This window comes from Hyperoodon ampullatus (assembly GCF_949752795.1).
Source record: "Hyperoodon ampullatus genome assembly, chromosome: 5".
Lineage (NCBI taxonomy): Eukaryota > Metazoa > Chordata > Mammalia > Artiodactyla > Ziphiidae > Hyperoodon > Hyperoodon ampullatus.
Genome location: NC_136918.1, coordinates 44023246 through 44035342, shown reverse-complemented (window position 1 = coordinate 44035342; position 12097 = coordinate 44023246). Strand labels below are relative to the sequence as shown.

Genomic DNA, 12097 nt, shown 5'->3' with positions numbered 1-12097 from the left:
TGGTGGCATGTTTCAACTTTCTGTCCCCAGGACCCACTAATCATTTACAGCGTGTTGACTGATATTTGAACCAGGGGTCAAGGTGAACATACCGAGTTACATAACAAAAATGGATAAAGACTTTGTTTAATCAATTGTGTGTGTGTTTTAGAAAATCTGTATAAATTTCTCTGCTGTGGTATCCCAGAACAAGGAATGGTTTTCACATTTTAACAAAATGAAGTTACTCACTGCAGCACTGTTTTTCACCCTTTTGATCCCACTGCAGCGTTCCTGTGCTGTGAGTCCCACAGGCTGCGATGCTGCTGAGCCCGTGGCTGGGAAAGCTCTAGAGCTGATCAATAAAGGACGGTGGGATGGCTACCTTTTCCAGTTGCTGCGGGTCGCTGATGTCCACTTGGACAAAATGCTGTGGAGCTGCCCATGGCAGAGCTGCGTGGGGGGATGATGTACCAGGGGCAACTGAGACTCTAGCCCCTAAGCCTGCTGCTTTTCACAGTGGATTGGCTTTGGGCAGGGTTGTCTGTTTCATTTGTGGGCTGCTCTGACTGTTCTTTTTTCCTTCAGATGAATGTTTGTTACTAGTATGTCCTTAACTATTAATCAGCCTGTAAGTACTTGTAAACACTTATGCAGAGCCCAGTCAAAGGCTCAGTACTATAAGAGAAAGATTAGAATAAACTGTGGGACTTGCTCTCAAGGAAATAATAATCAGCTCACATGCACACATATGTGAACTGCATAAGATGGGATATATTCGAGGGACCAAGTGAGTGGTATAGATGCTGGAGTGATCTCATAAAAGAACTATTACGGGGCTTCCCTGGTGGCGCAGTGGTTGAGAGTCTGCCTGCTGATGCAGGGGACACGGGTTCGTGTCCCGGTCCGGGAAGATCCCACATGCCGCGGAGCAGCTGGGCTTGAGAGCCATGGCTGCTGAGCCTGCGCGTCCGGAGCCTGTGCTCCGCAACGGGAGAGGCCACAACAGTGAGAGACCCGCGTACTGCAAAAAAAAAAAAAAAAGAACTATTATGATGGGATGGGAGAAGGCTTCCTTTGCGTCCTGAAGGATAAGCAGGATTTGAATAGGATGATGGCCTGTGTAATGGGCTTCCAGGAGAATGCCAGCCATTCCACCTCTTTGTGGGTAGGGAATCAGGAAGGAAGGTGTTAGGGAGAAGCGGAACAAAAGCAGAGGGGTTCCAGTAGTTCTCTGTGGGCTTTGGAGCAGCCATCACCTTGGAAGAGAGACGGTAGGCTTGAAGAAAGCAAGTCTACTGTTTTCACTTAGGTTATATGCTTACTCGGATTGCATTTGAGGGCTTGATAGAGATTACGGAGGGAGTCCTGCTTCTCCACCACCACCCCAGAAATAACCTACCCTTTGGTGGAACCACTGAAATCAGGGAGGCGAGACCATGGGGCATCAAAGAGAACAAGCAGAGATATTTATACTTGTGACAGTGTTAGAAACCAAGGCCCTCAAGGTTACAGACAACGAGAGTGGAGGGATTTAGGATTCCACTAGCAATCTGATGACCAGTAGTCCCCTTCCAGGATCTCTGCCACGCGTGTAGGACACAGGATGAGTCAGCACAGACCTCTGAGTGGCAGTGGGGAAGGTGTGGGGATGGGGGGGTGGATCTCCCTGTGCCTGGGAAGATAGGGGCCGGAGCAGGGACACTACTAGGAGCTACTTCACACGTTCAGGAGTGAAGACATGAGGAGCAGCCCCAGGCAGTGGGAATTAGGGCAATGAGAGTAAAGAAAAGACATGAGACGTTTCAAAGAAAGACCATTCAAGGCTTGAGAACAGGACATTCTTTAAGACAAAGACTAAGGCAATAAATGATTAATGGTGCTACTGACCAGACAAAAGAACTTGAGAGAGGGAGCTGGTTTGTAAGGGAAGAGACTGAATTTAGCTTTAGGCAAGTTGAAATCAAGACAAGAAATCTGAGACTGCCCTGGCGGTCCAGTGGTTAAGACTCTGCGCTTCCACTGCAGGGGGCACGGATTTGATTCCCTGGTCAGGGAACTAGGATCCTGCAAGCCACGCGGTGCAGCCAAAAGGGAAAAAAGTCAATCTATATTTTTAAAAAAAGACAAGAATCCAAGTTCAGGAATAGAGCTGGACGAGAGGACACGACTGCCTATACAGATTGGAGGCCGTGATGTGACTGTCAGCACTTATATTCTAGGCTTATACCTTCAACACCTCCATCCAAATCAACACTGCTTTTTAGTGATTGCTTTTGAAAGTTCAAGGGCAGAAGCAACATTGTGACCAGTTAAAAAGAGCATTCGGAAGTAACTCTATGAAGCGTTTTATTAAATAAATAGATCAAATGACGCAAAGGTAGGACATCTGCAATGACTTGGAGAAGAGCAGGAATTCTATTTAAGAAATAAAAAGATTGGGTTTTTTGGAAAAAGCTCTGGGCTCCCACATGCTACCCACCCATTGCTTTCTTGGTATTCCCCAGGGATCCACAGCTGTCTATTATTTAGTCTTGGATGTGAAAGAATCTGACTCTTCAGTCCTATCCAGGAAACACTGGGATGACTGTGAGCCAGCTGTTTCTATACGTCCATCTGAAATCGTAAGTAAACACAGTACCATTCCTCTCCTCTTAGCGTTCTTGACTTCTGTCTATTGTGCTTGCCCAGGGTGGCTGCATACCTGGGCTAACACTGTAAAAGAGTAAGAGCAGTTTCTGCCTCTTGGCTCATGAAGACTATGTTGACCTTGAGTAATATTTTCTTGAGAGCTATACCCTGGAACCCAGTTCGAGAAAAGTCAGTGGGGCTTCTGGTCCCATGTGATAGCATGACCAGCTGTAAGACCTTGAGCAAATCACCTAACGTCTAAGAACCTATGAACTTGTAACCGTGTCCTATGAATACTGGTCCCACTAACAGAAACAGCCAAAGGGATTAGTTGCAGTCACCATGAGGAACAGGGTCTTGTTCTGCACGTTGCACGCGGGTACTCAGAGCCCAGGCTCCCTGCCACAGGTGGGGGACACAAAGATGAAAGAGCACAGATATAAGATTTCAACTCCAGAAAATAAGATGTTTACATACCCAGGGGTTTTAGCATTTTTTTTCCCTTGCAAATATTTGGGATATGGCCATGATCTGTTTCAACAGTTTCTCCATGGTTCTCATGAGGGTTTTGGATGCTTATAGCATCCAGATCACAGAAATATGCTAAGAAAATACAGGGTTATTATTTTTTTTTTTTTTTGCGGTACGCGGGCCTCTCACTGTTGTGGCCTCTCCCGTTGCGGAGCACAGGCTCCGGACGCACAGGCTCAGCGGCCATGGCTCATGGGCCCAGCTGCTCCACGGCATGTGGGATCTTCCCGGACCGGGGCACGAACCCGTGTCCCCTGCAACGGCAGGCAGACTCTCAACCAACTGCACCACCAGGGAAGCCCAATACAGGTTTTTGAGAGAGGGTTTGGTGAGAGAAAGCACAGACAAATTTCAACTGGTTAGTAGGAGTATGTTGCCTCACTTTTTTGTTCCCTCGTGTCAACCTGAGGAAAGCAGTAGGCAATAATATAAATCCCTCTTTCTTGCAGGTGATCGGACAATGTAAGGTAATAGCTATAACACGTTTGGATGGGTCTCAGAATCTTAGAGTGAATGACTTTAACTGCACCACAAGTTCTGGTATGATCATCTGTTAAAATGCTAATTAATTCTAATTAATACAAAATTCAGTCTTACAGTGGTCTCATCATATAAGACTATGAAGTACATATCAGAAATGGTTCCTGCCCTTGTGGACGTATTATTACTTGCTCTCCTGAGAAGAGAAGAGAGAGGGTTTTTCCTATTACTGGCACACCTTCTTTTAAATAAATTCAACATATAAAAACAGAAATTTACAAGAGGCTGTATGGCATCATCGTAGAGAACATAAGCTCTGGGGTCAGATTTGTTTGAGTTTAAATCCCAGCCTTATCACTTACCAGTTGTGTGGTCTTGAGGGCAAGTTACTTAACCTCTTCAAGCTTTCCTCCTTTGTAAAATGAGGATAACAATAATATTATCCCTTTGGTTCCTTCTCAGAATTAAATAAAATTGTCTGTGTAGTACACTTTGCAAAGTACTTAGCACTCAAGTATTGCCATCAACATCTGAAAGTTATGTATGTTCACAAAGCAGTTATACAAAGGATATATTATCTCCTTTAATCTCACAACAAGACTGTGAAGTAAAGATTATGATCCTTTCTATTTTAGAGATAAAATAACTGAGCCTCAAAGAGATTCAATGACCTGGCCTGGGGAACACAGCCAAAGTGTGGCAAAGTCATGACCCTATACCACCGGTATTGACTCTAAATTCCATGCTCTTTTAATTCACTTTTTAAAAAAGTATTATCACAGAGCTTCTTTTAAAATAATTAATCTTAACATGTTTCAACATATAAAAATTCAACAGTCAAGCAACTCCCTCAGGAGGTTGCCTTAAAGAAAGATTGAGCTGTACCTTCTCCTCTCTCTGTTAACGATGCCTCTCTCTCGTTGGCAGAGACAGGAAGAGGTCATTAAAATATTAGCACTTTAGGGCTTCCCTGGTGGTGCAGTGGTTGAGAGTCTGCCTGCTGATGCAGGGGACGCGGGTTCGTGCCCCGGTCTGGGAAGATCCCACATGCCGCGGAGTGGCTGGGCCCGTGAGCCATGGCCGCTGAGCCTGCGCGTCCGGAGCCTGTGCTCCGCAACGGGAGAGGCCACGGCAGTGAGAGGCCCGCGTACCGCAAAAAAAAAAAAAAAAAAAAAAATATATATATATATATATATATATTAGCGCTTTATGAGTGATGGGGGTGGGAGCATCTGAATAAGGGTCACAGCAGAGACCTGAGCATCAGAAGGATCTGGGTTTAAGAGGCTTGGCTGCTGATTGGCTGATTTGATCTTGGACAAGTTACTTAGCCTCCCCAACCCTCAATTTGTCCATCTATAAACTGGAAGCTATTGTTATTCTTGCTGCCATGCTTATATGTGTTAAGTCCTAGCATTGACAATGCTGTTTCCAACCCAGTAACCACAAAGCTGCCAACTGCTTTCTCTAGTCTCTTCAGCACTGGTCAATACTAAAGACAGCCCAGTACTCTCAAATTTCTTTGAGGATACTGAGCTCTACAGAAAACAAGCTGGCAAAGCCCTGGAGAAGTACAAAAAGGGAGAATGGTGACTTTGCTTCTTTCAGAGTGGACAAAGTGAAGAGGGTTGCAAGAGTTGTGAATCACCACTAACGTTTAGCTAGAGTCTGAGGGCCCAGGTTCCAACCTGGCAGGTGCAAACTCAGCAGCACTGTCCCTCTCCGCTGGCCTCACTTGGTCAGCTGCCTTTTAAATTGAGACTCCTGTTGCAGCCTCAGCAGAGAGGCAGCAGATACCATAGAACTGCCCTCCTTCAGTTCTTTAGTCTTTGGAGTTGGGGTGTGTGTATCTGAATATCTAACAGAGAAAAGGGAAAACCCAAACAAGGAAGAGGGAAAGACAGAAGAAAGAGCATAATAAGATGATGCGAGTCATTAAAATCATCGGGTCCTAACCTCCTTTTATTACAATAGAAGACTGAGGCTCAGAGTGCCTATCTTACCACACCCAGTGGTGTGGCTCGAGTGGGGCAGTTCTGCCTCCCAGTCCAGGGACCTAAGTGCTTCCCACCTAGAGGGGTCTTGTAGAGCAGCTAGTTGATGTCTGTTGTGCATTTTGAAAATGCGAAGTTAAATAGATTATGGTGCATCCAAGCAATGGAATGAATACAACGTAATTACTAAAAACAACGTTTTGGATGTATATGCACTGGAAAGTGCTTCAAGATACATTGCTAATGGAAAAAAACAGGTTACAGAACAATACTTAGAATATGATCCCATTTATGTGAAATAATTAGATATATGTGTGTATGTGCAACATATTTAGGAAAAGGCTTGAAGGAAAAACTCATCAAGTGGATGATAATGGTACCTCTGAGAAGGGGAGGCTGGGGTGCAGGAAGGGTGATTTTTCACACTGTGCTTGATTATGTCTGTGTTATTTGAATGTTTCAATGAAATAGTATTCACCTTATCACTTATGTGATAAATATTTTAAAGGCAGAGACCATCAGAAAAATGGCACATATTGGGGATTTTGAATCCTCAGTGCTATATTGGATATTGGATCGTAGGTATCCACTGCCTTTTTTACTTTTTATGTTACGAAACTGCTTGGATTCAACTTGTTCTAGAGAGGAGGGGAAAGAACCAATTACTACCTGGACTTCTCTGTGAAGAACTGCTCCAGTCACCACTTTCCCAGGCACTCTCATGTGAGTATAATCAGCCTCTGTGAAATACTAGGTAACATGTAGAGACCACTTACTATGGGCCAGGCAACTTTCTAAGTGCTTTACATATGTGACCTTATTAACCCACCACCACCCTATGAAGTAGGTACTATTTTTATTCCCGACTTACAGATGGGGAAACTGAGGCACAGAGAAGTTAAGTGAATTATGAGAGTATCATGTATATTATAGAATTATATATGCTATATACCTAAACTTAACACCAGGTTCTTTACCCATTAGGATTAAAGACTTAGCTAAAACTAATAACTTGCTTGTATTAAGAACTGACACCCAAGGGTTCTTTCACTCACTTCACCTCGTTTACTCCACTCAGTGACTCCATTTGACAAACGAGGAGGTAACTGAGGCTCAACAGAGGGTCCTGCCTGATGTTCACAACTGAGCTGAGGTTAGAATCCAGTCCTCCAGTTGCTCAATCAATGGGATTGCTCCCCTAGTCACTTATACTTTGATACTCAGGTACCTGCAGGAAGATCTCCTTAATAACACTCAGCATTTGTATGGTGACTTACAGTTTACAAAGCACCCATGTTATTGCCTCGTTGGAGCCCTGTGACAACCCCTCTGAGGAGAAGCAAGTGTTTGCCTCCATTTCCCTGGAACAAGATGGCCTAGAAGTTTAAACACTTGCCTAAGCACACTTAGCTAGAAAGTGTTAGGACACAGGATTTTAATGGTGGCCTTTTGATTTCAAGTCCAGGGATTTTCTGAGGTTTAATAACACATTCTCCAGGATGGAAAGAAAGGAGGCATTCATTCGTTCCTTCTCTCACTGTTCAACTTTTCAACCTCAAGCAGTTCTAGAATCCTGCTTAATAGCTACCAGGAAAGACACCCCACCTCCTCCATTCCCATCCCCAACAAACCCCTATCTTGGTGTAGGTAATGCAAAGCCAGTAGAGAAACATGGCAGCTGGAGAAGAGGAACTCAGTGCTAAGTGTCTTCCAGCATTATCTCATTTAATTAAGCCTTCCCACAACCTGTGGATAGTTAGCATTGTACTCTCTTTACAAAGACAAATCCAGAAATTTTAAGTAACTTGCTTAAACTCACAACTAGTAAATGGCAAAGCCAAGATTAACATAGGTTTGTTTGACTCCAAAACTGTACTCAGAACCTCAATGCTTAACAGTTTCTTCTGAAGAAAAAAAGAGTTTTCTTCTTATCCTAGTCTAACCTTGACAGCTGGGTATTGGGGCCTCTGGGGCATAGTGGTGCCAGCCAGTTGTAGCCTCGGTACCTAGGGTAGGGCCAGCAGACAGTCACTTTGACAGGGTCTGTGCAAACCCCCTTTTATACTGGCTCCCTTCTTCCCAACACTTTCCTCCAAGGGCCCGGTTTAGGTTGTGCAAACCCCTCTTCTACACCACTCTTCACTCTCTCTAGACACAGGCAACTCAGGTCTTCATGCAGAAGGTTGGGCTAAAGGCAAGGTATCAGTGATGCAGAATTCCTCCTACAGCCCATGGGGAAGCCCAGCGCAGGGGACCACTCATGGAAGGGAACCACTGCAACTTGGAATGAAACCCTTCAGAACCTACACTTTCCCCAAAGTGTTGACTAGGAAAAATGGTTAAATAGCTGATGGAGATATTTGATAATATTACCCTGATTTTTCGAAAGGCTGTTTTCCTTTCCCAAATGTCTGGAAGTTCACAACAAGAGCTGGGCACCTTCGTACCACCTGCACACACACACTCAAATACACATACACAGACACTAACAGGTTTATCTCTTCTTTATAGATCTTTGGGTTCTGCAAAGCAGATTTGTCCTATGATGTAGAAGACTCTGACTTGGAAACCCCAAAAGACATTGTCATAAACTGTGAAGTTTTCAATCTTAAGGTGGGTTGCTTAAGTAGCCTTTGTCATGAGCAGTGCCAAACTAAGTGATATTTTCACACATATAGTGTATTTTGTTCTTATGGCTGTTGGTGTGTATTGTGTGTGTGTGTGAGAGAGAGAGACAGAGACAGAGACAGAGAGAGACAGAATAGGGAGAGGGAGAGAGAGAGATGATGGATGAGAGATGGGGGGAGGAGAAATACAGAGAGAATAGGCCCCTGGGAAAGTACAGTTGCTGATATGATGCAAAAAGTATGAATTTTTCCCCAAGAATTGAGGGTAAGATTTGCCAGAAAAGTAAAATCATGATCAATTCAATCAACCTCTAATGAATTTGAAAGTGGCCCTTGTAGTCAGGATTCCAGTGCTGACACTTCATAATTCCTAGTTTTTATTATCAGGCATAGAACATAAGAAGAATGAATTAGCCTAAAATTTACTATATAAAGGTATATGAAATAAGATTCAAAACAATATTTTACATATGTCCCAGAAAGTTTTGTTCTATACCAAGATATTCTTCACAGTACTTTTTACTTCAGCAAAAAAACCACAAAAAAACAAAAAAAAACCATGAGTAAAATCCAAATGTCCATGTACCAACCCTCACCCCCAAAATGAAGGGGGCAGGCTTGTCACCATGAACATGGCTCCACAAGTGCAAAGAGGTAAGTGCTCATCCTTCAGGAGTAGGAGATGTTTGTACCATAAAGCCTCAACTCTTGAGAATATAAATTACAAAGCACTAGTTTTCCAAAGGTTGATCTATAGATGAGTATCATTTTATAATATAATTTCACCAGATTATGTTGAAATGAGAAGAATAATAATAAGGAAAGTTTTCATAATACAACATTTATTCCATCTAAAGGAGTATCCTTTACTCTGAGATTAACTTTCTGACTCGTGTTATCAAAGTATTATTCCTATTGTGAAATAATAATGGTGGTAGATGATAGTTTTGTTCATATTTTGAATGCCAAGTTGGCTAGATAAGAATTCGAGGAACCATTTTTTGGGGTCTCCTATTTTTAAAATTAGTTGTGGAATCCAAAAGTCTGGAAGCCATTGGTGTAAATTAAATTAAACATCTAACTTGTTTTGTGTTACAGGATGATTATTCACTCTTCTGTGTCCTTCACCAGGAACATACAAACATCAGTGGTGTGAAGCATCGTTTGGGCCATCCCCTCCACTCTGGTGAGCATGAGCATTCTCCTGCTGGCAGGCCTCCATTTAAGCCCAATGGATCTAGAGATCACCATAATCCCCACAAGTCACATAACTTGAAATGCCCACCTCCTCTAGAAGACAAAATTTACTCAGACAGTCCACCATTTTGAGCAGGAGTTCCTCTGCCATTGCCCCCTCCAGGGTCAAGATGCCATCGCCCTCATTTTGACACCAGTGGGACCCATGGGCCCCCTCATAATCATAGTTCTGGTGAGCGCTATCCCCACACACATCGTCCTCACAGACACCATCCCCATGGACATTGTCCCCATGGACACCATCCCCATGGCCATGATTTCTATGACCATGGACCCTGTGACCTACCACCCCATAGCCAAGGTCCCCAAGACCACCATCGCCGAGGCCATGGCCCACCACCTAGGCACTCAGAAGAAAGAGGACCAGGTAAAGGACCTTCCATTGGAGACAAATTGAATATGTTCACTGACTCCCTCCACTAAAGAAAGGTGAAGTTCTCCCTCTTCCTGAAGCCAATTTTCCCAGCTTCTCATTGCCAAGCCACAATAATCCCCTACAGCCAGAGATTCAGGCCTTCTCCCAATCAGCCTCTGAATCATGTCCAGGAGAATTCAAGAATGAGTTTCTACAAATCTCAAAGTTTTTTTGCATATACAGTTCGAAAATGAAATCTGATTTCCGAACTTCCCTGGTGGCACAGTGGTTAAGAATCTGCCTGCCAATGCAGGGGACACGGGTTCGATCCCTGGTCCGGGAAGATCCCACATGCCATGGAGCAACTAAGCCCGTGTACCACAACTACTGAGCCCGTGTGCCACAACTACTGAAGCCCACGTGCCTAGAGGCCGTGCTCCACAACAAGAGAAGCCACCACAATGAGAAGCCCCTGCTTGCCTCAACTAGAGAAAGCCCGCACACAGCAACAAAGACCCGATGCAGCCAAAAATAAATTTTAAAAAAAGTAATAATAAAAAAATAAGTAAAATCTGATTTCCTTGATGGAAAAAATGAATCACGTCCTAGATTAGAAACATAAATAAAATGTGACCAGTAATAAATGCAAAATAACAAGTTATTTTAACCTTATATTCATACTCAGCATAGGGCAAAATGTGAGTGGGGGTGGAAATGGCATGAGAAGAGGGAGACAAATGGAAAGGAGAGGAAAGATCTCAGCACTACAGATTAGAAGTTAAGTCCATCACTGGCTATTACATCACTTGAGGCAAATCTCTGATCCTCAGAATTTCTTTCTTCCTGAACTTAACTCCTTTAATTCTAGCGTCTTTCCTCTACTAGTACTTATGCTGAGGCTGGGCCTACCAAGAAGGAATGTATTCTCACTTAAAGGATTATTCTTATAAAAGGGACCCAAATTCTCTTCCACTTGTTTTTTCCAGCCCATTTGTTTTTTGGAACAAATTAATTTCTATTTCAGGTTCATGTCCTAACTGAGCTAATGAGAAATTTAACCTCAGTCCTTCTTGGAGTTCCTGCTACTTCCCACACGAAGTGGTGCCAAAGTTTTACTCTCATAGTGTCAAGGTGTTTGGGTGGTGTGCGTGAGAAGGAGGTATGATTCTTTTTTTTTTTTTCTTTTTTTTGCGGTGCACAAAAAAGGTACACACCTCTCCCCGAATAGTCTACCTTTCTCAGACAGGTGGCGGAGGCTTGGTAGTGAAAGACACCAAGCCAGAAGCAAGGCCTGGGGATGCAGGGCTTCACCCAACCCATCTCTTCTTATACTTCTCCTCTCTCTCCTCCACCCTGGGGAGAATTTTCCTTTCTAGAACTAATGCAAGTGGGTGGAGAGAGGCTGGTTTGACCACAGACCAGAAAGGATGTCCTTTTTTTTTTTTTTTTGCGGTACGCGGGCCTCTCACTGTTGTGGCCTCTCCCGTTGCAGAGCACAGGCTCTGGACGTGCAGGCTCAGTGGCCATGGCTCACGGGCCTAGCCACTCTGCGGCATGTGGGATCTTCCCAGACCGGGGCACAAACCTGTGTCCCCTGCATCGGCAGGCGGACTCTCAACCACTGCGCCACCAGGGAAGCCCAGGATGTCCATATTTTATTTTTAGGTGCACCAATATCCTGGAGTGGGACCCCCAGCACTCACTACGTCACTGTGCATGGACTCCCTAGGCACGCAATATGATTGCTGGCAGCTTGCTTCTCTGCAGCTAGAGAAGTGAACATGCAGAGCAATTTTTTGAAAGGTGTCTGCACATTGTATCTACAGTTGCATTGTTGCCACATGCAGTGACCTTCATAAATGGCTTTGGGAAAGTCACAAGGGAATAACAGAGGTAGTTGGTATTTTTTTCTCTTCCTTTATTGGAGTCTGCTCTGATTTGCTAGACAAAGTTGTGCAATCACCAGGAAATGTGCTCTGTGCTCCCACATGCTCCCCAAATGCAAACAAGCAGGTCAACAACCCCAGTGTTGTAATGTTTCAGCCTGAAATCTGCTTGGATTACCCAGCAGGGCCATTTGTCCTTTTGGAATAAGCAAATAGTGCATGGCAGCAGGAATTAGCCAGGCCCGCAGAGCACAGAGGCAGCAGCGAGAGGAGAGCCTGGAGGAGATAGAGGCTGAAGAGAGTTAAAATCAGCATCTTAATTGGCTCCCAATTCTTGGTGAAACTCCCAGAGGGAGA

At 44.1% G+C, this 12097-nt stretch overlaps 1 protein-coding gene across 1 annotated transcript; it reads left to right on the top strand.

The window, feature by feature from the left end:
* Positions 1 to 202: 202 nt before the first annotated feature.
* On the top strand, positions 203 to 10788 carry HRG (histidine rich glycoprotein; the record flags this gene model as incomplete). The annotated part of the gene is given in 13 exon segments (XM_079705218.1): positions 203 to 411; positions 2487 to 2493; positions 2496 to 2603; positions 3591 to 3681; positions 5093 to 5202; positions 5204 to 5260; positions 6258 to 6338; positions 8127 to 8228; positions 9374 to 9568; positions 9572 to 9875; positions 9878 to 9906; positions 9910 to 10131; positions 10723 to 10788. Coding segments are annotated over 13 exon segments (1566 nt in total). The 5' UTR covers positions 203 to 217.
* Positions 10789 to 12097: the final 1309 nt, after the last annotated feature.